The 26,643-nt window shown below is 43.8% G+C and overlaps 2 protein-coding genes across 2 annotated transcripts; one reads left to right on the top strand and one right to left on the bottom strand.

The window, feature by feature from the left end:
- Positions 1-1,596: 1,596 nt before the first annotated feature.
- TSPO (translocator protein) lies at positions 1,597-14,116 on the bottom strand. The gene is made up of 4 exons (XM_054828880.1): positions 13,947-14,116; positions 6,578-6,778; positions 3,221-3,359; positions 1,597-2,331 (listed from the first exon to the last, which is right to left on the bottom strand). The coding sequence occupies exons 2-4, from the start codon at positions 6,763-6,765 to the stop codon at positions 2,155-2,157; spliced, it is 504 nt and encodes a 167-aa protein (XP_054684855.1). The 5' UTR covers positions 6,766-6,778; positions 13,947-14,116; the 3' UTR covers positions 1,597-2,154.
- On the top strand, positions 14,116-20,639 carry MCAT (malonyl-CoA-acyl carrier protein transacylase). Its single transcript, XM_054828842.1, has 4 exons — positions 14,116-14,695; positions 14,922-15,009; positions 15,291-15,508; positions 15,783-20,639. Exons 1-4 carry the CDS (start codon positions 14,246-14,248, stop codon positions 16,203-16,205), a joined length of 1,179 nt encoding a protein of 392 aa, XP_054684817.1. The 5' UTR covers positions 14,116-14,245; the 3' UTR covers positions 16,206-20,639.
- Positions 20,640-26,643: the final 6,004 nt, after the last annotated feature.

The following is a 26,643-nucleotide window of genomic DNA, read 5'->3' as shown; positions in this document are numbered from 1 at the left end:
CTTAGGAACCCTGTACTGCTGGCTGTCATCCTTAACTTGCCCCTTAAAGAAACTAGATTTTTGAGAAGGGGGCAGGCAGGAAGTGAGAAGGATGGAATGTCTAGAGCAGCACAGGAATGCAGAAGCCTGAAGGAATGAAAGGGACCTGGGAAACTCTGCTAGAAGCCCCAAGCAGTATTTGGACTCCAGAGTTTATGACCTAAGATAGACTTACTTGGGAGTGGGGTGTCAGTTTGAAATTAATCAGTCCTAATCTCTCTTCCTTCCTCAAATCAGGGTAACTGGCTGAAATTTAGCAATTTTAGGCTGTATTTGTGTTGTGTTGTTTGTATGTACAAGTTGCAAAAATATTGCTGTCTGTTATCAGGTGTATTTTATGTGGGTGGTATTTTTTAAGCTAGTTGCAGCAATCAGGATCCACTTGAGAGCAAAGTATAGTTGTAAAACTGTATAAATGTTCTAAACCTTGCTTCAAGCTTTGCAGATATGCAATGTGATAATTCATGATCAGGAAGGGAGAGGGATATTTTAGGCTATTTCAGACTGGTCTGCAGAAACCTACTTCTTTCTACTGAGTGGAACACAGGCTGGAGAAATAAACCATCTGTGTCTTATGAAGATTCAGTCACTGCACAGGTGGAGCTGGATTGCACAGCCAGAAGTGGTGCAGACAGCTGTATTGGTCTCCTGGTCATGAGTCAGAACTCCTTAAATGTGGTTAAAAAAACATGAAGTGCTTAACATAGGTGGTGTGACTACTTCTGATGCAGGGAAAATGTTTGCCTGTGATACAGAATATAGTAACAGGTGCTTGAAACTGGATGTAAGGGGACATGCAGTGCTGCACAGCAGATGCATTTGTCACTTGTAGGAAGGTAAAAGGCATTTTCTGCCTTCCAAGTACCTGAAAACATGTAACAAAGTGCCTGTGGATCTAGAGTGAAGGGGAAGGTTTCCCTCATCACGAAAGAAAAAGTGATGTCACGCTTAGCAAACCAGAAGAATGACTTTTTAAAAGTAGTCAGATTTGTGCAGTGGGACCACAAGCTGTGGGCAAAAATAGTCTGTTGTTGATCTGAGACGAGAGATGGTTTTATCTTATAGGAAGCAATTGGTTGAACTAAGCATCCCAGATCTTACTGTGCCAGCTACCATAACCCTGAAGAGGAGAAACCCTGTTTCAATTTCTAAGCAGCTAAAGAGAGAAGGTGCAGGTAGGAGACAGTGGTAGCTATGGTGAACTGTACTGCCCTGCTGGGCAACAGACCCACCTGTGGCCTGGCTGCCACCTTCACTGTCAAGGTGTAGTGGTGAACTGGCATCACACTGAGGGTCCAGGTGAAGTATGTTAGTGCTGTTTGGCCAGTGCTGCCGGTGATGCCTCAGGTGTGTGCAGGGGGCTGCTGAATATTTGGGCCCTCTGTCCAGCTGCTCTGTCTTTCCCGTTGTTGTCTGTCTTTCCCGTTGTTGTCTTTCCCATTGCAATGGTGAGAAGAGATGAAGGGGCTATCTTTAAGGCTATAGCATCCTATTGCCTTCAGTATTTTTTTGCTCAAAACCATTTAAAAAACAATAAAAACAGAGGAACAAGGTTAGTAAGTTTACATGTAGTTTAATGCATTTAGCTGATGCTAGATTGTACAATGCTACAAAATTGTGAACAAGATAAATCTTAAATGTTTCCAGAGTACAATAACCAGAAGATAAGTATCTGGCAGCTGTAGTGAGACACATCATAGCATTAAAGCACTGTGTCTAGTGGTAGCCATGAAAGATGCAGGCCACAATCATGCCTGTTACTGTTAGGAGCAGCTTTCTGGAACCTGTGTTGATGTATCACTGGATTTTTTCCTCTCAACATAATGAAGTTGGAGTTCTGGTAACAGTTAAAATGCTGTTGTCATATAAAATATAATGCTGTAATATAGAAAACTAGTACTTTTTAATCAGCGCTTTTAGTTTGCTATAAAACCCAGTCACACATACACCCTTGTATGCCTAGTAAAGGCATATTTGTTTTAAACAACTACTGCTTTGTCAACTTGTAATTAGCAAACTAGTTGTATAAGTAGTTTAGCTAAAAATAAAATTAAGGCCATAACTTTATTTAGAAAATTCTTATGGAAAAAAAATGTTTTTTTGGCTGAGAACTCTTTATTCAGGTTGTTTCTTGTTGCGATTGTCTTTCCAGATACGGTAATTGAGTGCAGAAGCCATGGTTAGCCAAGCTAAATAAGGAACCATCAAATAAGCTGCTGTTTTGTGGATGTTATACCAGGAAGCAGTAGTAGCTGTTGCCATACCAGTCGTAAGCAGGAGAGTCACCAACCCCTGAAACACAGGAAGGTGGTTAGTGTTGGTTTTACTTGTTGCATTTTCTTGACTAGATAGTCTTTGTGTGGCTCTTTCCACTTAGCTCTGGCACTTGTTGGATCCCTGTGTGAGTTAATTACTTCTCAGAAAACCAGCCAGATAGATTTCTGCTGAGTTATGGGTGGAATGGTCTCATAAAATGATACAACAGTCACAGGAAAGGGCATTGCAGCTGGGAGCAGGAGAGGGAGAATAAAATCCCCCTCACCCGTACCCTCTTTTTTTGGTAGCAGGAAGTGCCACGTTCACTACAAGCCCAGTGTGACTTTGAGCAAGTCACTTAGCTAAGTAAGCTTATCCAGTCTTTTCGTGTCATAGAAGCCACCTGAAGGGATGTGGCATGAATGAATCAATGGTGGATTGCAAAGTCTTCCACTGTTACAGCACTGCATGTATATTTAGAGAACCAGGCAAATACTTATTTTTATTATTGATTTTTATTTTTGAGGCAAGCTGTTTCTCTTCAGACTGCAGAAAATGTCTTGTCTAAAATGGGTGCCAATTAATGAGTAATGTTATGATAAGCTTCTTGTCACTGCTGTTTGCCAGAGATACCTAGGAATTCTAGTGAGGCATGAATGTTTACATTTTCTAGTCACACAAAGCTCTTATCAAAGGGTGGCAGAAAGAGCTTCTTGAAATCTAAACATTTAAGGATGTTCTAGATATGTAAATTCTCTCAGGTGGCTGCTAGGATGCATTAAATAGAATTTTAGAAAACTTCTGCGAGCCATATTCTGTACTCAGGCTCATTTTCAGGGAGAAAAGAATGACACAAAACTTTTATCTTAGCACCTTGCAAATGACAGCAGAAGCCAATGATTAAGAAACTTACTTTTCTACTTACCCATCCCATTTTGTGAGCTCCAAAAAATACTGGAGTCCATGCCCAGTTTAATGCCAGCTGCCCTGCATACAGACCCAGAGGAACCACTGACTTTTCACTGAAGCCCCCCAATTCCTTCCATACCAGGTAGGAGCCATATCTGGAGAAAGCAAATGCAAGGTGTAATTCAGTACTTTAGGTTAGAAAGCAACCGCACGTTCTTGATCAAATGGAATTGCTTCAGTGCTAGGGTCTAAATTCATTTGGAAAAGTAGATATCCAGGTACTACTTGGCAGAGTGACTGACTGCACAGGGTTGGTCCCCTACTGCAGATAACAATATGGAGAGAGAGAAATTCCCTGTCCTGCCAGAGGTCCTTCTGACTCCTAGGGGCAGAGGAGCAGATGACCTACTGCATTTCAGTCTTAAAGAGAAAGCATTGTTCATATGGAAGCAAGTCTAAGATGCAACAGTAAAAGGTAAGTCTCTAAATAGTGAAGAAACTTAATTTTGGTACTGGGAGATGGTGCTTTAACAATAAATTAAAAAAAAAAAAAAAAAAAACCAACCAACCATAAAAAACCTCACCACAACCAAAAACCACAACCCACTAACTTTAAATGGATTAAATGAATATAGAAGTAGGAATTAAGTGGCATCCCAAAACACAGGTGAGTATAGGGATAAATGGATGGTGTTGGAGCAGGAGGAACCCTATAGTCACTTTTCAGAAGGAAGGGGGTGAAGATGGGGAGAACAAAGATTTTAGGAGTTCTGTGGAAAGAATTAACCACAAGGAGCATCCAGCACCCTTCCTGTCTGCAGGATCCTGGCTACTGAAAGATCTGCCAAAAATATTTTGAAGACTTTGAACAAATCTTCTTAATGCCACAGAAGAACAGTTCCCTGAAGGGATCCCAGAATCCAAGCTGCTAAAAAGGAATTCTCAGGATTTGGGAGATTTACTAACGTAAGGTTTATTTTTGCACTGAAGAAGCCTGATTAGAACAGGGAGCATTCATCACCTAAGGTTATTTCTTTTGCTCTTGTTTGATTTTTTTCCCTTTAGACATTAGCCAGATTTCAATCTGGCTGACTGCACAGCTGTTCCAAGCGACTACAGTAGAATCCTTGGATAAAATACCAGCACCTGGAATCATACCCTTGTTTCAGAACTAGTAACAATAGTGATTCCATCCCAGTAGGAATGTCAGCTGGACTGTGCACTGTGATGGACAGCAGGGGGCTCATGCATATGTCTGCTGGCAGTAGAGCAAAGATGGAGACCAACTTGTAAGCATTATTTATTTTTTTTAGCTGACAAACATCCATAGGAGTAATTGCAAGGAGTTTGTCTTCATTTGTAGGTTGTACGAGGAGGATTTTTTTTTCGTTTAACCCAGTTAGTGACCAAAGCTCGTTTCTTGGCCATTACTTTCATAAGGACTGAACAATGCAGCTTTGGTATCTTGGCAGTTCGATTGCAGAAACTACTGAAAAAAGAAAAGGGAGGGGGGAAGCATTAGAAATGTAGCAGTTTATCTTTGTAAAAGGCATCAGGACCCAAATCTCTTCCTAAGTGATTTACAGAGCCACAGTGTGGCCTTACAGTTGTTCATACATCTAACTTGGACTTCAGACCAAGATCAGCCAGGAAACTAACTGTCAAGAAAGGCATGTAAGCTTATTAAATCTTTTAGTTATTTTTTGCTTTTAATATATTCAATAGATTCTAAAGGAATGAGATGTCTTGATCGTTCAAGGAGTGTGTGCACATCTTACAGAAGAAAAGGCCTGGTAATAAATATCTTTTCACTGAGCTACATGTATAGTACATAACTGGGACCATCCACTTGAGAATACACTGATTCTGATCTTATCAAAGTGATAACCTGTCACAATTTGGATTTTTAAAATATTTAACTTGATATCCAGGTTTATGATGAGGAATCCAGAAAAAGGATTACAAAGTGTGCAGTCAACTTGAAGGAAGCCCTTCATGGGAAAGCCACTCAGCTCTTGTCCCTTTGATAAAAGGCATTTTTGTTATTCACAGGACAGTAATGACCTGATTCAAATGCTAACTCATGGAATATACAAGAGTAGAGAGCAATTTTTAATAAGAGGACAAAGAAAAGAGAATACGGATGGGAAAGGAGGGACAGTATGTGAGGCTATAAAAATTACAAAGCTTTTCTGGAAAGAAAATGAAACCAAAATGAGAGAATGGGAGAGCGCCAATTTAGCATTCAGATACAGTTTCAGACATTGCATCATTGCTGTATTTTGCAACAGGTGGTGTGGTATTTAAGATAACATTACATAGTCATCCTGCAGGTTAACTTGGAAATGATTTGGTCTTTTTAAAATTTTATAGTTAAGCTAGCACTACATGCAAACTACAGATGACTTAAAATGTACTGATATGATGGAAGAAATAGGAGGGGTGAGCCATAAAAGGCATATTGCAGCCTAAAAACTATTACTATTGGGGTTAGCACAATGTGTATTTGATAGCTAGGAAAAAAGGTGCTGAATCTTGGTATGTAGCTAGCTCTTAATGACCAAGTGCAGGAGAGGGACAAAGCACCACACATGCTTGAGGGCTGCACTGACCTCTGTTGAGGCTCTAGGAGCAGAGTGCTCTTTCCTCTGTGGCACAGCTCACCAGAGTTAACATAAAGACACGTAACGTTGCATGGACAGCTTCTAGAGCAGTCTTTGAGGAGTATCAAAACTGCCCAATCTCCTGAGACAACCTACCTCTATAAATATTTTTGCTACATCTTATTAAAAGCAACAGCTGCCAAAATACAGTATTATTAAACTTTTAAGGTTCCTGTGGGAATGGTATTTGGCCTTGTGACTCCTTGTTCATTTGACAGTAACTGCTGTGCTGTCAGGTATTTTAAACTAGTTAAGGAGACAGTAGATGTTTGAAACATTTACGGTTTAACAGCCTGGCAGTTTTATTTGAAAGGTCATGTATGTTTTGATTTTGGTTTCTTTTAGTTGAGCTGTTAGAACAGTTCTATCCTAATTCTCCCCCCCCCCCTTTTTTTTTTTAATTTTCCTAAAACTACTGGAGGACACACAAGAAATCCCAGTGCTGCCGTGTTCCACTGCTGCCAGCTCAGCAGGTCTTCCCCTCAGAATGAATGAGGAAAGCAAATTAATGGCAGCTTTTCAAACTCCTACTTTTGATGTGGATGCTTGTGCATACAAAATGTCCCATCAAACCCACACACAACTCCCAAAACATGTTTTTACCTGTTAAACAGGCAGTTTGACACAGTTTCTTACAAACACACAGCCACAGGAATACAATAATAGTTCTCTGGTCCAGCATTATACAATAAGCAACGTGAAAAACATACCCCATAGATGTATAGAGAGTTCCCCAAACAGGAGCAAACACCCAGTTTGGTGGACACCAGGATGGCTTCTGTAGAGATTCATACCACACTGGGATTTCCTTTCTGGTTACCTTGCTTCCTAAAAATCCTCCTGCATGGGGCAGGAGTGTGAAACCCACTGCTGGGACCCAGGCTGGTACCACTTCCATTGAGACAGTGAATCTGAAACAAACCCAAACATGGCAATTGGCAGAGCAATTTTAAAATGCAGCTACACATATTTTCCATTTGTAGCAGTTTTTAAAAATATACATCTGTGTAGGATCTGATCCACAGCCTAGTCTTGTCACTGAGAAAGACCACAGTGGAAATTAATGGATCTTGTACCAGGTTGGCTGGACAATACTCACCCCCATAAAGGAACCTATTGTTTACATTGGAGGGTGAGGCCTTTACTTCCCTCTCAGCTTTATGCACTAAGATTACTGAATTTTACCTACATAAATATCCTCACCCATAAGTACGCCAGAGGAATAAAGCAGTTCAATATTATATGAACTGCACTTGGGAAAAAAAAAAATGCACAAAAAGTATGTATTTCTGTATTCACCAAAAAGCCTACATTCACTCAATGAAATGGCGTAATCAAGGCTAAGAAAAGAGTGTGTGCTTTCCTTGTGCTCAAGCAAAATAATTATATACCTTCCGTTGCATTTTTAGCCTCCAAAGGGTGCCAAGAATGCTCAATAGCTAGTAAAAGTGATGTGAATTAGTAGCAGACACTTAAGAAGCTGCCTCAGAAAATAAACACCAGGGAGGACAATGAGAAGATAAGTACTTTATACGTTGTCTTGTTAAACAAGAAAGGAGATCTCAGTGGACAAATGGGGAGTATGCCTGTGGTGGCTTCATGAAGCATTCAATCAGTTGCAGCAATCCTAGCTGCCAAGCCCATAAAGTGTACTGGATTAAACTTGCTTAACTTGCCTACAGAAGTAAGACTAAATAATGCCTTGTTCTGGTAGGCCGCACTGCTAGAGTTAAGAGTACAGGCGGCAGTAAAAAAAGGTAAACAAGTAATCAGGAAAAAGCTTCGTTGCAGACTTTCTCGCCAAAAGCTACAGAAGAGCTGTGTTTAGCTTGCTTAAAATGTAAACAGATTAGAGGTATGATAAAAAAGGGCAGAACTGAAAGGTGTTATTCTTTTCAAATATATGGTAGACAAATACACCCAATTCCTGTTCATCTGTTATGCAAGAGGGGGAGGTGGCAGGAAAGAATCATAGGAGAAATTGCAGCAGTGGGGAAAGAGCAACTGTGGAAGCCCCAGGAGGGAAAATAAAGTTTTAGAGCAACCAGCATTTCAGAGGCTTGTCAAAGAAAAGTGCCTTATTGACTTGGGTGTTGTCTTGGCCTATGTCTAAAAGTTTTTATTGCTATAGTTATGGCTGTTGAGATGAGGAGGCAGGGAGCAGGGAAGAGGAAATCCCACTCATAACAGATGTGATTAAACTGACAGGAAATGGCACACAGATGACGTTGCATTGTCGCAGTTCTGCTGGTACAGTGGATTTGTGTTTGGAGAACAGGTATAAGCTTGGCCAGCAAGGGACCTCTCTTGCATTATGGTTTTTGTCCCTGTACTCAAGGGTCTGCCCGTACAGTTATGCAGATTTAATGAAGGGATTTCAGTGGCTGGGACCACAAGCCAGGTTGCATGAGATCAAGAAAAAGCCTGGTGATAGAAGCAGAGCAGAATTTTGAAGGCAAAACAGTGTGGAGGGACTGGTAAAGCACGCAGGAGTAGAAAAGTTTGTAAGGAGTAAACAAGAAAGGGCATGTAGGCTGCTGAGCTGTGGGCATGCCTCGGGAGAATCGTGGGAGGGCAACGAATAGGAATGCACACAAAAAAGGCAGCAAAGTGGTGTAACAATCAAAGTCAAAAACAGAACAAAAGAATGAACAGTGAAAGAAAAACTAAACAGGGAAGAATTCAGAACTAAGGTTGGGGAGGAGTAGGAGAACGAGTGTGCTTGTCTGCTGGAATAGTATCAGTTAGTTCCTGGCTGGAGGATAGACAACAAGGAAGGGAGAAAAAACCCTGCATAGCTCATTGCTATAGTCATTGCTGCCATACTTCCTGCCTAATGGATTCTACTTGCTATTTACTAGGGAGCAGCTTAAATGGAGCAAAGGAGTTAACATGTTCTCCTACGCCTAGATCTGTATTGTTACTTTCCTGAGGGAACAGGCTGTCAGGTGCAGTATACACTACTTATCACGCCTACTGACAGCATGAAAGGCTCTGCTTTTACTGGGACGTGAAGGAATTTCTGTGTGCAGGAGCAACAAGGTCTAATGGGAACAAGAGCTCCAAGTACAATGATTCTCTTTGGTTGCCTTCAGATAAGTAATTCCCAAAGGTTATGTTAGAAATTTAAAGTTACTAAGATCTCACTAATTCTTAACTCTGTCACTCTTGCTTTGCCTACAGAGAGAACCCTAGGCTTAGTTCTCTACACATGCTGTTAAGTGCTGGCCATTTGTGCAGCTCCACTGCAGCTGTCAAATGCTAATTTATTTTTTTTAAGTGATAAGCAAGGACCCAAAGGGGTTTATGCTTTATTTGGACATAACAATATCAGGGTGGTTTCCTGCAGGTAGTAAGCAACTGGACTTTGTCAGGAGTTCTGTCAGCTTCTCCCCAGGGAAGAAAGTCTGAAACTGTTCTGCAAGCTGAATGTGCTAAATGCTATCAAATTGGAAAAGTACTGCTCTGCTGCAGTCATTAGTCAATGAATGATGTAGCTATGCATCTGTCCCTCTGCATGTTGGAGGAAGAACGCTGAAGTAATTCTTAACTGACGAGAGAAAATCAGGTATGGGGAAGGCACAAAGGGGGAAAGTGCAATTGTGCAGGAACAGGAAAGGGGAAGAAATGGAAGTGAAGATATTGAACATACTGGCTTGAATTGAATGTTGGTGTCCCAGTCTTTGGCCTACTATTACTACTGGTTATATACTATACCAATAGTATTTCTCAGAACTTCCCAAGCATGGCAAAATACTCTCTTGCATAGTACCAAGGAGAAAGAGGAATGAAGCCATACAGCAAGACCAGAATGTGCTGGTAGGCTCGGCCTAGTAGACCACAGCTGACCATCAGCAGTGGGAGTTCCTGTATTTTAATTCCCAATAAATTAAATACTAGTATCAGTTTCCCATAAAAAGCAGTAGCTAACTCTGGGAGCAGCACTAGCTGAGTCTGGAAGAAGCCATGTCTGTCTTCCTCTGGTTATGTAGTGTAGGTCTTTGGTGAGAGAGTAAAAGGTAGGGATGCACTGGAGAGTCCGTGCATTTGGTCAGTGCTTGTTTGGTTAGCTCTGCAGCACTAGATCTGTGCAACGTTTATAGAACACCCAGTACATTTTTTGAAAGTAATCACAGAATATATAAAGGATTATCAGCCCTGACTTCCTTTTAGTGTATAGTTGACAATCCTGAAATTATTTGCTGATAACTTACACAGCACAGGCTTGCTAACACAGCCCCTCTGGCTGCATCTGTATTACACAACCTAGAAATAATTACTACGTTCCCGATCATATCCCAGCCCCACTTCAGAGTGAGATCTGGTTGCACAATATTTTTGCACCCTGATTTTCATACTGAAGAAACCTGGATGTCTGTGGATGGTATCTGCAGCATGCCTGGCAGGTATCTGTCTGTAAGAACCACCACAGTTGGAAATCTTTTCTCCACACATACACTTAACTTGTTTATTTCTGTTTCTACCTCTTCTCTCTGCCCTGCAACATTTTCTTCATCATCCTGCCCATTTTCTATTTAGCCCTTGTCTGACTTCAGGCAGCTTCAGCAGTGCAGTGAGGGCTGTAGCAGGCCAGCTTGTTTTACAAAGCTGTTAAAATATTTTTTCTAGGTATTCAAAACATCCAGCTTGCCCAAAGCTGGTTCCAGCTACATAAAGTAACAGGAGACATAAAGCAGGGGGACAGGACCCAATACTGCAACTTGCTGCCTAATGGGCTTCTATCTTTTTGCACATTGTTTCTCTGTGGTGGCACAACATGCAGGAAATCAAACAGAAGCTTTCTGTGTCCTCCTCTTTCTGGAGAAAAACATTGTGCACCCAAAAAAAAGGGAAGGGGTATGCCGGGGCAGGGTCTAAATATATCATGGCAGAGGAGCTGGTTTGCTTCAGCCTGATGAAAAATCGCCTGATGAAAAATGAACTAAAACACTTACTTGCTTCAAGCAGGTCCCCAAAAGGCAGGTGGGTCCCTTCCCTGGGCACTCCCAGGAAGAAAGGGAAGGAAAAAGGGGAAGGCAGGCAGGCAGGCTACTTTCATTGCATTTTCTTATATCTCTGTTCTGATAAACCTCTGAATAATCCCTTTCTTGTGCAACTTAGTGCTAGCTACCCAATCACATGGGGCTTAAATTATAGCTATCGCATTAAAAACACGAAGGAAAGTCTCTCAGCAGGGTTGAATCACCCACGCAGTTCTGGGTTTTCTAGTCCCCGCTGTTTTGACGTAGATTCACAAAGCTGTGAAAGTACTGGAGGTTGGGGGGGTTGTCCCCCCAAGGTATATACTCTCCCTCTCATCCTCTTCTGTATATTTTTTTGAGGGCAGATAAGTTTCTACCCAGGTCTAAGAGGCAGCATACAGATTTTTCCCTGAGGAGAAGGCTTCTTCCTGAGACAGCTGAAGAATTAAGGGGTGCATACTTAATTTATATTCATAAAGTATTGATGTCTATTGTGGCTTTAACTCCTGGGAAACCGCAACACTAGAAGTTGTATCACAGTCTGTGACACAGAGTACGGCTACCACAAAAAAGCAGTGTTGTCTTTGTTATCTAATCTCAAGTAATAAAGAAACTTAAACCAGTATATAGTATATAATAGAAATAAAATATAAATATCTAACAAATAAGTATAGCATATGTTTATAATATGTATTTATAACTAAAAATTATGGTATTTATTTAAGGAAATAATATGAGGTGTATTCATCAGGTTTAGAGGCAACAAATCTCACTGCCCAGGTTACACTTCTTATCAAATGGCAGAGCACAAGTTGTGCAAATACATCTGTGATTTCTTGTAGATTCACATACTGCGAACTGAAATGCACGCTAGAACAAAATCTTCCCAGGTGATAATTTGCCATTTACTGCTCAATCTCTTCTAATTTTCCCCACATATGTTTGTATAAAATTCTCTGAACACAGTGTACTTTAAAGATCAAATATCCCTTTGACTGCCTTCCTTCCCAACAGCTACCCAACCTCCTGCTCTAGGTTTTTCTTCTTCATTGTCCACCCACTTGGAAAGTGTCATCCACATCTATTCTTAAAAAAAGTTAAGCTTCTCTTGGGTATTCCAGTTTAAATGCTGCCTAGTGTGGGCGACTCTTTTCAGCTTGCCGGGTATTCTTTTAACGAGGTAAAAATGTGACAAGCACCACATCTGAGAGATGCTTTAATAGCAGTGGGACGTTCATGAGGTGTCACCGCTGGTAATGCTCAAGCGCTTTACAGGTGGTCTGCGCCCTTCACAGCAAACCAGAGATAAAATGGCAGTGCTGAGGCATGCTCACAGCCACAGCGTTACTACACGGCTGCTGCCGTGCTTTGCAGGAACTGGACTCTGCCCTGAGCTTTGCCTCTGAAAGCATCAAATGTGCAGGTCACGACTGTGAATCTTCGCAGGGCTTTGACAGGTGTCTGATAGGGTGAACTGTAATCTGGTGGCCTAACACAAAAGGGGTGCCCCTTGCTGTCAGGGCTTATGGGGCAGCTGATAGTAAGGGTGCCTAAAAGCTCTTAGCACACATGCTAAAGGCAATGAGAGCAGCAGTTACTCACAGGGTTTTCACTGAGGTCCTACTTCAGTCGGCCCAGCTGACAGCTTGCCACCCAGCGTCTCCTCTCAGCTTAGAAGAGGTATTACCGCTTACATTACAGGTAGAGGCAGCCACAGAGTGGGATGTGGTCATACATACGTCATATATATCCTCTATTACTGCCCATATATTTCAGCTAACTTGAAAAGCTCACTGGCTTGTCCAGGTATTTTACCTGGAGGCTGCTTATGGAGCAGCATAGGATAGAGATCAGAAAAGGGAGCAAAACCTGCTCACCTTGATCCTTTTGAATCAGCCTGGATAAAAAGTCAACAGAATTTCTTGCTATTCTGATCCATTTTCCTTCTGCTGAGTTAAACTCATACAATCTAATTTATGAAACTGCTCCATGTAGAAGTCTGACTCACCGCTTGATACTGTTTCATAACCTTAAGTGATGCAAAGTCATTGCACAACTGCAACTTTGGCATGGCAACTTTCACTTTTTTTTTTTAAATAATCCTACTATTGAATGCTCAAAGTGTATTTCATGTTGATTTATAAGCATTACTCGGAAATTCAGAACAAAAAAAAACCCCAAGCTCTTTCTTTCACCCTTAAAGAAATGTCCCATTAACAAATTACAGCGACACTGAAAGAAAATACCTTTACTTAAATAGCAGCCTGCAATAATCTTCACCTGAGTGCACAGAGTAAGTGCGCACTGTGTGAGATGGCAGAACTGCTGGTCCCCGTGAGACCAGAGGAGTAAGCAAGCAGTGTGCATCTGCTGTGTGAGACCAGAGGAGTAAGCGAGCAGCGTGCATCTCCTGTTGAGTCACCGTGTCTGACTGAGAGCTGCAAGGCTGCGTGCTTGCACAGCTGGACAGCTGTGAACGACTGGAAAACTCATAGGCAAAACCAGAATTAATAATAAACTTCCTTGTTTAGTTCCTTTTTTAAAAAAAAAAAAAAAAAAAACACAAAAAACCCACAACACTTTCCATGCCAAACGGCGGCATGGCAAAGCAGTCAGCGTTTGCCTGACTAAACCCTCTCTGCCCATGAGCCGCGGGGTGCTCCCGGGCGGTGTCTCCATCCAGCGCCCGCGGCCTGTCCCGTCCTGCCCGCGAGGGACCTGCTGGCCAGGGCACACGGGGCTGCCGCCAGCTGCTTCGCGCTCGCCACACGACGCCCTCCTCGAACTCCTCTGCCAGCCCGCGCTCCGCCCTGCGGTCCGGCCGGCCCCGGGGGAGGCGAGGGCCGCCCGGAGGCGCGGCGGGGTCCCGGCGGCGGCACCGCTCCGGGAGCCACCGGCACCCACGCAGGGCTGCCTGGTGTGAGGCGGGGACGGGTGGGCCCCGGGCCCGGCCGCAGCGGCCCCTCCGGCGGCTCTGCCAGGCGCCGCTGCGGGGCTGCGCCTCCCCCCACGGGCTCTCCGGTCCGGTCCGGTCCGGTCCGGTCCCGTCCCGTCCCGTCCCGTCCCGCAGGGGGGCACAGGACAGCACCGGGGTTACCTCCGCTCCCGCGCTGCCGCCGCCCGTCGCGCCTCCTCTGCCGTGAGGCGGCAGCACCCGCCCCCAGGGCCGCCCGGGTCCCTCCCGCTGGCGGGGCCCGCCCCGAGGAGGGACGTCCGGCGCTGAGCGGGAGGAGCGGCGCGGGCTGGGCCCAGGGCGGCGAGCGCGGGGGCCGGTTGGCCGACCTTCCTCCCTATCCCCCCCCTCCCTGCGCCCGGCGGGGGGGCGGTTGTCGGCGGGGACTGCCCGGTTCCCGTGGCAACGCGGGGCGCGGCGGCGCAGGCGGCCGGGCGGCGGTCATGGGCAGCTGGGCCGCGGCGACATGGCGGCTTGGTGGCTGCAGCGCGCGCGGCGGCCTCCACGGCGTACCGCGGCGGCGGGGCAGCTCCCTCCCCGGCGGTGGGGACCGGGCGGCGACCCTGAGCGACCTGCTGCAGAGCTCGGTGGGGGCCGAGGAGCCGGTCGCGGCGGCGGCGGCGGCGAGGCGGGAGCGGCGGTCCCCCCGGGAGGGCACGGTGCTGCTCTTCCCCGGGCAGGGCAGCCAGTTCGTGGGGATGGGCCGCGGGCTGCTGCGGTATCCCGCCGTGCGGGACATGTACCGCCTGGCCGAGAAGGTGCTGGGCTACGACCTGCTCTCCCTCTGCCTGGAGGGGCCGCAGGACGAGCTGGACCGCACCCGGCACTGCCAGCCCGCCGTGTTCGTCGCCTCCCTGGCCGCCGTGGAGAAGCTCAACCACCAGCAGCCTAAAGTGAGGGGCGCGCCGCGGCGGGGACTGGGGGAGGAAGACCCGGCCGGGCCGGTGCGGCCTCCTCGGTGTGAGGCCGGGCCTGGCTTCGGGCCTCGGCCCCCTTGGGCGGCTGCGAGGCGCTTCCCGCATGGCTTCGGTGGCCCCCGGGGGGATGGGAACACGGGGCGTGTCGGGCCTCCCCCGCGGGAGCCGGCTGATGTTTGGCCTCGGGTCTGTCTCCATGCAGGTGGTGGAGAGCTGCGTGGCGGCGGCGGGGTACAGCGTGGGGGAGTTCGCGGCGCTGGTCTTCGCTGGAGCCCTGGGCTTTGCCGAAGGTGGCCGGGGAATGTGCTGAACCCCTTAGTAGGATCCCCACCCCCGTGCTTTTTTCCAAAGCATCGCCTGTTCCCACTGTTTTCTTCTCGCTTGTTGTTTTTAGAGAATAAATTTTACTTTTTACTTACACTGTTCACTTTAACGTGCGTAACACGGCATTAAAAGCTTTGATGTTTCATGAGACTAAACGGCCACCCTTTTTTGCGTGCAAATGCAAGGTGCCTTTAACGGTGTTTTCTCGGGGTTTATATTTACCGAGCATCTCTGTTTTTCTCCTTAGCGCTGTACGCGGTGAAAGTGCGTGCCGAAGCCATGCAAAAGGCGTCGGAAGCTGTCCCCAGTGGAATGCTATCGGTTATCGGTCGGCGAGAGGCAAATTACAAATTTGCCTGTTTGGAAGCCCGTAAACACTGTGAATCGCTGGGTATAGAAAACCCCGTATGTGAAATTTCAAACTATTTGTTTCCAGACAGCAGAGTCATTGCAGGACACTTACAGGTATTGCTTCAGAATAACTATCCCTTTGGTTGAATTTAACGTTACGTTTTTTAAAACTTCTACTTTGCAGTTCTGTGTGGAGGTTAACCTGTGTGGCCTTAGTTTGTCCAAACAAAAGTATTTGATCTGTGGGGGTTTTTTTTCCAGCGTGTGCTCAGTTGTTGGGTAGGGAAAGAAATCCCTTTACCGCGGTAAGTCTGGTGAGGTGGTTCTTGTGGGGTGTCTGAGTAAACGTTTGCCGTGCAAGACTCTCACTTCTCTCTCTCTTTTATAGGCTTTGGAGTTTTTGCAGGAGAATGCCCGAAAATATTATTTTACACGTACAAAAATGCTTCCGGTCAGTGGGGCTTTTCATACCAGACTTATGGAACCAGCAGTAGAGCCACTGGCTGAAGTCCTAAAATCGATTGAGATTCAGAAACCGCTGCTCTGTGTCTATTCCAATGTTGATGGCAAAAAGTACATGCACTCAAAGCACATTCAGAAGCTGTTAGTGAAGCAGGTGGTTTCACCTGTTATGTGGGAACAGACCATGCATTCTGTATATGAAAGAAAGCAAGGAACAGAATTTCCTTACACGTACGAAGTGGGGCCCGGGAAGCAACTAGGAGCCGTTCTCAAAAAATGTAATTTAAAGGCCTGGAAACAGTATAACCATGTAGATGCTCTGGAAGATGAGGAAGCAGCAGAGACCTAAGTAGCCTTTTGTGAAAAATCCATGCAACTTGTTTTTTCTGCCTAATTTAAAAATAACTGTGCTCCCAAAAGAGGAAGTCTTAAACACTCACGGCTTCTCATGATGAAAAGAACACCGTGTGCATAATCACAATGAACGTTTTCCTTCCCCATGTGCCTCAGGTGTGGAAGGGGGAAGCAAAGTCTGGCTCCTCCATCTGTGTTGAGACTGCAAAACTGCCAATAAACGTGCCAAATAGCTGCCTGTTTGGCCTCAATCCTACAACCAACTTCCCCTCTCTTTTTTTTTTTTTTATTTTTATTTTTTGGGGGTGTGGATTCAAGTTGAAGTCAGTAGCTTTGGCTGTCTTGGTGCAGAGGTCTTCTTCAGGGGTACAGGGGTAGAACCAGGCTGTTGGCTCTGAGTTACGGAGGGCTCTGCGCAGGGTGCGTTTAGTGAAGCCGTCTGGTTGGTACGGCTTTTGGTACATTGGTGATCCTGTTTGCTAACTTGCTGACTTGTAGGACGTTCATCTGTGTAAAAAATTCTTTTATCTTGTGTCCGTATTGCCAGGTAGCAGCCGGGTAAGGCAGAAGATCTTATTAGGTACATGATTTTCTTAAGGTTAAACTATAAATAAACTATAAAGCTTTTCTTGATATTTTTAATGCTGTGGAGTGCATGATTACTGGCCTGTAGTCCACTCGTGGATGGAAGTAACATTCCCTCTGCCTTAGTTGTGCCAAGTTACCAAAGGGAGAAGAAATGTTTCGCTGCATGAAGCAGCTTGCCGAAATTCCTGACCTCCCCAGAGGTGCAGGGCTTGTGCTGTCCCGGACCCGGCCTCTGAGGCTGTGTGGGCTGAGTTGTCCCTTTGCGTGACTTTTCTTGACGGAGCAGAAAACAGCAGCACTGGAAGCTTTCTGGAAAGATCTTTTGGGGGACACCTTTGGACAGGGTGAACCCTGTGGTAACAGACTGCCAGGGAGGAGGATTGGAATGTCGGTATTTTGGTTGTCTCTGATGTTTTTGACTGTGTTTTGTTGTGTTACAACATTGTGCTGCCTGTGAGAGACACGTGAGGGCAGGGTGCACGGAAAATGTATTCTTGCTTTGTTTGCCCTTTGTCTGTAAGGGGTACTGAAAGCTTTAGGAAATATGAGACACCAGTGTTTGCTAGGGAATCATGTGCAAACGAGCAGGGAGAGGTTATATTGTGCATATTCTAGTGTGACCAGAAGCTTCAAATGAACTCTAGCACTTCTTTTTTTTTTTTTTTTTTTTTTTTCATTTTTGGTATTTTAATAGTATGTTTAACAGATGTATAGGAAAAAAATTAGGATGTATTACTTAAATGACCATGCATGTCTTCAATAATTTGTTATGAAATGCAGAGTAAGTTCCAATTACAGTATTAATCATTTCATAATTTCACATTTCTGAAAGAGAAAGTGAATTAAAAAATACTAGCCTCAATTATGATTGCTTAGTGGAGCATATTATTAAACAGTTCTTTTGTGAACTGAAATTGGCAGCTGAGCCTACCTTTACAGTCCAAGTTCTACTTTTGGCATGTGTAAACACTAACTATTAGTAAAATACAGAAGAATTTGTCAGCTTAATCATTGGACTATTAGAGGCTGCCAGTTAAGGCAGGTGGGATTACTGTGAAGAAAATTGTTTCAGTGAAGGCTCCTGTGTTACAGGTAAGGTGTTAATTAATTAGTAAAGCAATACTAAAGACATCGCTAGATGGTTAGAATAGCTCAACCAAATGCCAGTCGTATTATTAAACACTGAATTGTGTGCTGTGTTAGAAGTTTCTGACTATGTATTTTAAGACCAAATGTGATGTTAGTGACTTTGAAATTGGCTTTTATGATAGTTGGAACTAAGCATGGCATGTTGGTGGCACTAATTTTGGTTTTAGCATAGTGCTTTATAGTTTCTGAACTTTTTTTAATTATTTTACTTTTTTGGTGGAAATTTTTGAGACCTGTTTTCTATTTGTATTGTTCTTACTATAAATATATATTTAATTATTTTCTTTCCGCATTCCACTTTGTTGCACACTTTGCCTGGAATAAAAGCTCTTCGGGAGAATCCTGCTAAAAATCTCTGTTTGCAAATGCAGAATAGTAGATAACGTTTGCACCTTCATCAGGTGCAGAGCGCTGAAGGGATGATGTCTGTATCCTAAGAGCATCCCACCCTCGTGGGCCCCGTTTAACTAGTGACAAGAAGGAACTGTAGCCACTGTGCAGGTGTTTGCTTTCCTTCTGTGCGGCGTTTGAGCCTAAGCCGAGGTAGCAAGCCGTGCGTTGCTGAGGCTGCTCCCCAGTGAGCCTCGTGTCTCCAAACCCAGAAGCCAAGCGGTATCGTATTCTTGTGTTGCTGTTGCAGTTTACATCGAGTAAAAAAGCGTGATGGAGGTCATTGTACCTCTGTATCGAGAGCGCTCGGGGCTTGCTTTCCTGTAGCGCCTGGTAGCATGACGTCACTTTGGTGTATGGCTGTACATGAGCGGAAGGGTGTCTCGTGTTGTAAAACTTGTCTGTGGCTACAGGCGGAGTGCGGCACGCAGAGTAATTAAGAATCCTGGATCTTAGTATTGTTATCTGTGTTTCTTTTATGTGCTTACTCATCTATCCCTTCTGCTTCTGTAAGTGTTTTAAGATGTGAAAAGTCGGCACGGTTCCCTCACCTAGGAACAAACAGAAGCAGGATGTGGGAAAAAATCAAGTGCTGTAAACTCTGTCACATGAGGAAGTGTGCAGTTAAAAAAAAAAAAAAAAAAAGAATTAAATGTGGGTCTCCTGAGTCACAGCGCAGAGCCTTAACTAAGAGGCTCTTTGCTCAGCTCTGCAGGTGAGAGGGGAGCCTGGTCATTACCGCTCGCTGCAGTACTCCAGTTGGTGCTAATTCTTGTTGCAGATGCTGTTTGCTGTGTGTTTCGCTTGCTTCGCCGGTGTGATTGCATTTTATATTCCTTGAGACTCTGTTTTGGTCTGTGCACGCTGGAGGCTGAACTTCCCCTCTCTTGTGATTCAAAATGTTACATTATTGATTGCAAGAGCGTGAAAAAGCAGAGTCATCCCATGCAGCTCTCAGACAGAACAGGCAGTGTGGCAGTCTGCTGTTTATCATTGCTTCCCTGTGCATAAAAATTATTTATCTAGAAACAACTGAGATTATTTTGTAGTGTTAAAGTGATTCAGCCAGGAAGAATCAATTTTTTGGCAGCTGGTACTTCTGTTACACTTGCATCGATTGTTTATTAGACCCTCTTGATAGGAATTTTTACCCTTCACCAAGTAGTAACTTTAACATATTTTCTATCACGCTGCTGTTAGAGTTGAGCAGAGCAGTCAAATTGCTGATGAAACTTTGGCCTGGCTTTTGGTTGCATGGGCAGTTCAGCCTTCTGGCTTCAGGGAGACTAAAGTTCCAGGTGCTAATTGTGCTTTTCTAGGAAAAACTTGCCTACCTGCTGCTAAAGGGCAAATCGGCTCGAGGGCGTTTTGAAAAAAGGTGACACTAGAACATGCGCTGCTGCTGCTGCTTGAACTTTGGGGGTATGCTGGAGCCATCACCCTCTACATACGTTCACATACTTTCTTTTTGCTGTGCATTTCAAGTTAATAAAAGGTATTTCAAAGTAATTTAATATGAAAAGGTTGAATGAAATACTGTAGTTGAACCTTTTCTTTTTTTCTTTTGTTCCCCCCAAAAGAATTTTTTGAGATGGGCAGTTAGGATCATAATGGGATTTGGGAAGCATTCATGAAAGAGGAAGCACTTTCCTCAACCCACTTAAGCTTGACTGGGTTTGGCATTTGTCTCCACTGAAGAAAAGAGTGATTGAAATTCCTTGTCTGATTTAAAGCAAGGACTCAAACTTGAAACTCCAACCTCTCAGATGAGTGCTTAAATCACTAGGCCATTAAATATTCTATTTTCCTGTTTCAAAAGTGCGCTAACTGTAGTACTCGCTTGACTAGGCAAGGAAGCAGGTATCCCCTCTGCTGAGGGGAATACCCAAACCACAGAGATGCACTTTCGTTTTCTCTCGCTGAGAGAGAGTCTGTAACTGCATACAGTGAAAACCAGCAAAGAGTAGGGAAGGTGCACCCAGTTATAGAGAATAACTTGGTACGGTTGGGGTGTGTTGTCGAAAGAGAAGAAACCCAACTGCATCCTAAGAGCTGCCTGTGGGGTGTGCAAGAGTGACACCTACACAATCTCCATCCCGTAAGCTGTGCTCAAGTTTCCCTTAATTGTCTATTTCCCCCTCAGCACGTGCCTTTGAAACAGGCATGTGTCATAAAAAACCCCCCAACTTTTCCAAATTGAATCAAATCCTTGTTCTTTTCTAGGCAACTCAAAGTTTTACTTCAAAAAGAGGCAGAAGAATATAAAATCTATTAGTAAATTTTTGAAAAATTCTAGAAAAGTACTAGCTTGGCTTGAGTGGCCCTCAAGTACCAACCCAACCATTTGCTTGCTAGCTCCTCTGAACCACTCTTTTTCCAATAAGCTATCATTTCATAGGCTAATTTTACTACATAAAATTCAAAAAAAGCCTGTCCTGTAGTCTTAGATAACAATATCTTGTCTCATACATTTTGTTATTAATGTGATAGCACAATCTTGGAAAATAAAGTAGATAACACTGCAAAACATTTGAAGCAACAATTTAATTTTTAAAAAAAGTATCATGGTTTTAATCTTCGCTATTGCTTTTACAGTGTTAAAATTTAAAGGATGTCCAGCATGCCTTCAGTCTTCCCCACATCCAGAATCTCTTTAAGAAACTCGTTTATATGAAATAGACAGTTTATATTGTATTAAAACAAACACAAAAAAGACAGACTTTCTAATCGCCTGGAGTCACATTTCAAAACTAGCAAGTCAGGCAGTTATCCAGCAACAACCTCCTTATTTTAAACATTTTTCTTTTTTAAAAAAGGTATGAAACAGCAGTGACCCAGCACTAGCCTAGGTTTTAAATATAAAAGAGATTTTTATCAGTGTAAATTTGAAAAACAAACCAACTGTCACCACCTGGGTGTTAATGATATTGGTCAGAGTCCAGCAATGACCTCCTCCTGTAATTCTCTGTTAATTCTGCAGTCTGTAATTCACGGCCCACCAAAAGGCCACAACCAGCAAGGCTGCAGGCACCAGCTTCTGGCAGACGCACCTGAAAGGAAGCTTGCAAATCTGCAGGAAGAAAAGGGAAGGTAATTAGAAATAAGAAGCAGGAAAAAGATGGTGCAGAAAAGCTAACGAGAACGCCCGCGTGCGAGGTCAGTGTGAAATGGAGAATACAGTCCAGTTCTGCAGAAATGCGCGTCGGGGTCTAGTTCTGCTGGTGGCTTCGGTGACTGCTGCCATGACAGGGTCGTGTCCAGCCTCTAAATAATCCTTCTCTCTTCTCCGGGGTGAGCACAGGGTAAAACACCACCAGTAGCAGTCCTGCTTATCTCCCCCAGAGTAGACCCTTATACCTTCCCTCTGCATGCAGCCCCCAGGGGTTATGTGGGACTTGGGCATCTGTTTGCACGTGTTTGGCATATTCTGCCTGTAAATGACAAATTTCAGCCTAAAAAGAAAAAATGGGGCAACGGGGGGACACCCACAAACTAAGGAATTAACCCAAGCCTAGAGCTGCATTATGTGCTTTACTCATTGACACTTACGTGGGAGTTAGGTGTTGCTGTTACCTACTTGTCAGCATAAAGGTGGGAGAAAAGGGAGAGAGCATACCCAGCTTCCATAACCAATGATCCTCTTCGTCCAGTTATTGTTCAAAATATTTCCAAAGCTTCTTATAACACTTTTAATAATATTCCATGTCTGGAAAACACTGATAGCAACCCTAATGATTAAATGAAAAAAAATAAAACAAAGTGGAAAATAAAAGCATGGGGATAGTAAATTTATTCTAAAAAATGGCAAATCAAATACCAAGGTTTAGAAAACTACAAAAAGAAACTCAAAGCTCCAGTGTATTCCTTCCTGAAAGTCTATGTGTATATTTTTCTAAATATTTAGGAAGAAGACCTGATGACCTAGTAGGGCTTTGAAAGCTAAAGGTAATTTGGTTCCAGAGTTAATTGATCACTAACATCACACAAGGAGACGTGCAGCAGAGGTCCGGAACAGCATTGCTGTGCCTTTGCTCTTGTTTCATACTTAGACCAGCGCAACCCAACGAGAGCTGCTGACCTCTAACGCCTCAGAGTTCGGGGCAGTGATACAGGACGGACACAGCAATCCCACAGGGTCTCTCTGCAGCGTGAATCCAGCTTTACTGGACATGATGGGACTATGTGTTATGTCCAGGAATATAGATGTAATTGAACTGCACTCTCTGTAAGTCTGCAGTAGGCGACTGTCCTCTCCCTGAAGCAGGGAGAGAAGAGGTAGAGCCGCACGTGAGTACTTGGGGCTTCAGACACAGATGGTGTACCTCGGGTTAGGACATCGCTGCGTGTCAGTTCATCTGCAGTTAGTAACTATCCGTGAGGACCCTGTCAGCTCACAGCAGATAAAAGGCAATTCAAACCAGTCCAGCCATGTTTTATTGTATGTGCGTGGGTGGGTTATTTGACGTGCAATAACATGTTAATCCCTGAAGCGTCACACTTACTAGGCTGCAGACCTTTCATCGCTCGGTGGTGCTTTAAGGTACTGTCTAACCTAGAAAACTACGGTGAAATTTCAAATACCGAGAAACTATTTAATCTTTTGTCTGTAAATGGCTATAGTCTGTGGAAAAAATTTACACTATAAAGCTCTTCCTTGTAAAACAAGCTGCAGTTTGTTTTTTAGGTTCTGTATGAAGCAGCAGTAGTAGCAATTAATTTTTTTTACTTTGTGTACCGAAACGTTACTGTTTATCTAACAAAACATCACTGTTTATCTATCTAATAACATTTTTTAAAAGGATGTGAAGACTGACGGTGCCAGTAAGGTAACTTACCCACGTGCCAGCTGAAGCAGTGTATCTTCAAACTTCCTGTGGTACATCCTGTTAAATTCATCCCCGATCAGGGCCAGCTGATGGCCAACCTGGGTAGCCGAGCTGTAAAGGCATTCGGGGTGTGCAACATTAGAGGAAAACACTGCAACAGCAGCCCTCTAAAAAGCACTCGGCAAACATCAGGCACAGTTATTCCCCGAACAGTCGGACTAAGCTGGGCATGTAAAAGCAAAATGTTAAGGTGGGGTTTTTCCCATTATTTACGGTTTCATTGATTAGACATCTTAAGCCTATAGGCACACAGAAGTGCTTTGATGTTTTCATAAAAAGCTGCATATTTGGCACTTTTGAAGAAACATGTTGGGGTTTTAGGTGCCCAATTTCTTTATACAAGGCAATGGAATTCTGGTTTGGAGGGAGTTCTCAAAGTCAAAAATACTGAAACAACCTTGATTTCAGACATCTCAGAATATTTTGTATTGCGTAAGTGCTGACTTTGTCATCCAACAGGTTTACTCCAATGGTTTCCATGATGCAGCGCGGGGGTCCAGCTAACGGGTGGTGCCAGGGTATGACCTGACCAAAACCTAAAGGCTGTTAGGGAGGTCCTGGGGCGTGCAGATCCTGTGGCACATGTTAATGCTGAAAACTGGTGACGCTTTACTGATGAAAATTTCCAGTGAAATTTAGCTTCTCTTAGGCACACATCCTGTTGGTTTGGTTTGGGGTTTTTTTGGTAGGAAAAAACAATATGACTACACAATTTTATTTTAACTTGTATTTCTGCTGAGATCTGTTTATGAGATATGCTGAACAGTAAGTGGGCTTAAGAGCTTAATTCTAGAGATCTGCTTAAAAAAACTTGGGGTTGGCTTGGTCAGTCCAACAAAAAAAAACACACAGAAAGGAATTTTCAGGGATGGGGGAAAAGGCAGTCCCTGACTCTTGAACTGGAAAAAATGTATGTACAGGATTAAGAAAAACCCAAAGCAGCACTATCAGTTTGTTGTGAGAGGCGCCTAGAGAATTATGTAAAAATGGCTTCCTCAGCTGCTCGCTATAACAGGTGGGTTTCTAATGAAGAGCCACATCTGCGTCCCTGTGCAGGATAAAAACTTACAGACATTTAATGCGGCATAATCTTGCATGGTCACTGTTAAGCACTACAGGTTATCTGCACTTGCATCTATTCCACTTCCAACAGTATCCACTGTGATTATTTGGCTTAGCAAAGAGTCTTCTTGAAAGTCTGAGGGTTTGTATTTTGAGGGGGGAGGCCGGGGAGGACAGAAGGAGTATTAATGCGGCGTGATACCTGATATTGAACTCCATTTGCTCTGTGGTGTCTGGGATTGTTCGGAGGTTACTGTAGGTTTCCTCTTCTGGTGCTCCATTGCGGTAGCTGGAGAGGACAAAGTGCCTGGGGATTCTCCTCGTTTGAGACATCATATTCTGCAACGAATCATGAGAGATAACCCCCTGGCTTCTTCAAATACGCATCTTTTCAGTTTAGATGGAAATTGTTTACAGCGCTCTTAAAGTTACCCTTTTTACTTCTCCAGTCAGAGCGCGAGCGTTGCTAAGATAACTATTTTGAGAGTATCAAAGGAAAGTTTCAGTGACCCAACAGATGTACAGCAATTCAAACGTGCAGCATTTACATGGCTGCTGCTTCTTCATATTGGCTCAAAACAGCCTAGAAATTGGAAAATCTAGATAAATATAACTGAAGTAGATAAGTATAGTTTCTCAGTAGTTTCACTTAGTACAAGATGCTTTCCTTCGCTGTTTGCAATGACCTGCCTGGCATTAAATCACTCCAACAGATGGAGATCCCCGGGCAGCAAAGTACCTAAAACAGACAACTTGAACAGGTTTTCCTAGGTCTTTAATTTAGGTCTGAGTTTATGCATCATCTACAGCTGGAGGCCGCCACCATAAGCAGCTCACCATAGAAATAGAATATAACAATGATTAAAACAGACTAATAGCTTTCCAAATGGAAGAGTGGACAGTGGGAACCGCTAAAATCAGAGGAGCTGCCTGCTCCGCTAATGGAAAAGTTATTTACAACCAGTAGCCAGGCTCTAGCACATAAGCACCTCACAGGAGGTGGTCCTCTTCTTGGCAAAATAAATAGCAAAACTAACGGGTTTCAGCACAAGCAGTGCGTCTCTAATGGTGCCAGTATTTGGATAACACTTTCCTGAAAGCACTAAAGGGCTTCAGTTCACCAGCAGCAGAGCGTGGAGTAAAGCTGATGTTTTTGTAGTCGTTACGATTGTTTTATTTGGCTTATCAAGAGAAATGACATCAGAGCTATGCAAGGGGATTATTTCAAGCTACACGCATGCCCTTGGACAGGTAACACTCCTTCTGACCCTTGGATGTTTGCGGCGGCGGGAGGCTCTGCCCGTTGTCTTAAGGGTGCCAGATGATGAACTTAATGACCGTTTTCTGAAGATACTCCATTTTTATCTGGCATGTTTTTGGATGTCTCTTTTATGATCTCTGCTTCCCAGCTCCATCATTACAGAACTGACCCCCTTTGTCAATGGATCTTGGACGACAATGAAGGGGATTTCCCCCCCGGCTGGATTCCTTTCTCCTTTTAAGCACGCTGTCTGCAGGTCAAAGGAATAAAATTCAAGTAAAACATTCTCAACATTCTCAGAGATGGAGCTGAACCAAGGAAATGGTATCTGACATAATGCTGCTTGGCGGGGATTTGGTTTGCCACATTTCTGCAGTCCTGTAAACTCTTTTTCTTCAAGTTTTATACTCGGGATGAGGTAGGGACCTTTGTGCCTTGAGGGAACCTTGATATTCTTTCAATAGTTAGATGAAATTTACATTTTCCACAAAGCTAAATTATTCATAATTAATGTATATACATTATTGCATAAGCAAACACACAGAAATGTGATACTAAATAAAGGAAAATGTACTTGGTGCTACAGAAGTGAAGGCTCCTCTTACCGATGTTTAATGTGGCTGGGGAAAAGCATGCAAAGGACTAGTTTCTGTTGGGTAGATAACAGCATGTGTCATACAGTTTATAGTTTAATATTCTGGGGTTTTTCTCCTTTTATTTGTAGCATATCTGCTTTACTCATATAGACGTTTATAATCTAGGATTTTAAATATACCCAGATTTCTGAAGAGCTGTGTAGTTTAGCAGTGACAAAGAGGAGCTGGGGTCAGGCCTTCTGAATTTCACTGCGACGGCTATGAGGGAGTTGTGTGACCTGACTCTGTCAGGGGAAATACCACAGCTCGCTCTTCTGAGGGGGCAGCTATGGGTTTGTATGGAAGAGCAGCAGAACCTGAACATATTTTACAGGTGAGTTAAAATTAAATACAATCATATTTTAAAAAAGAGAGTTTCAGGTGCTAGATGTGCTTCCAGAGATGTCGTGTCCTGTTTTAAACACTTCCTTTATGCATTGATGTATAGTGCTCTCCCCAGTC

The sequence above is a fragment of the Grus americana genome, chromosome 1, assembly GCF_028858705.1.
Source record: "Grus americana isolate bGruAme1 chromosome 1, bGruAme1.mat, whole genome shotgun sequence".
Lineage (NCBI taxonomy): Eukaryota > Metazoa > Chordata > Aves > Gruiformes > Gruidae > Grus > Grus americana.
The sequence above is the reverse complement of the archived record's forward strand: the minus strand, read 5'-3'. Positions and strand labels throughout refer to the sequence as shown.

Coding starts and splice junctions, on each gene's coding strand:
- TSPO (XM_054828880.1), bottom strand. CDS start 6,765: ATGGAAGTGGTACCAGCCTGGGTCCCAGCAGTGGGTTTCACACTCCTG. Junction 3,360..6,577: donor ACTCTCTATACATCTATGGG/GTATGTTTTTCA, acceptor TGCTTTCTCCAG/ATATGGCTCCTACCTGGTAT. Junction 2,332..3,220: donor GAGCTCACAAAATGGGATGG/GTAAGTAGAAAA, acceptor CCTGTGTTTCAG/GGGTTGGTGACTCTCCTGCT.
- MCAT (XM_054828842.1), top strand. CDS start 14,246: ATGGGCAGCTGGGCCGCGGCGACATGGCGGCTTGGTGGCTGCAGCGCG. Junction 14,696..14,921: donor TCAACCACCAGCAGCCTAAA/GTGAGGGGCGCG, acceptor GTCTCCATGCAG/GTGGTGGAGAGCTGCGTGGC. Junction 15,509..15,782: donor TCATTGCAGGACACTTACAG/GTATTGCTTCAG, acceptor TCTCTTTTATAG/GCTTTGGAGTTTTTGCAGGA.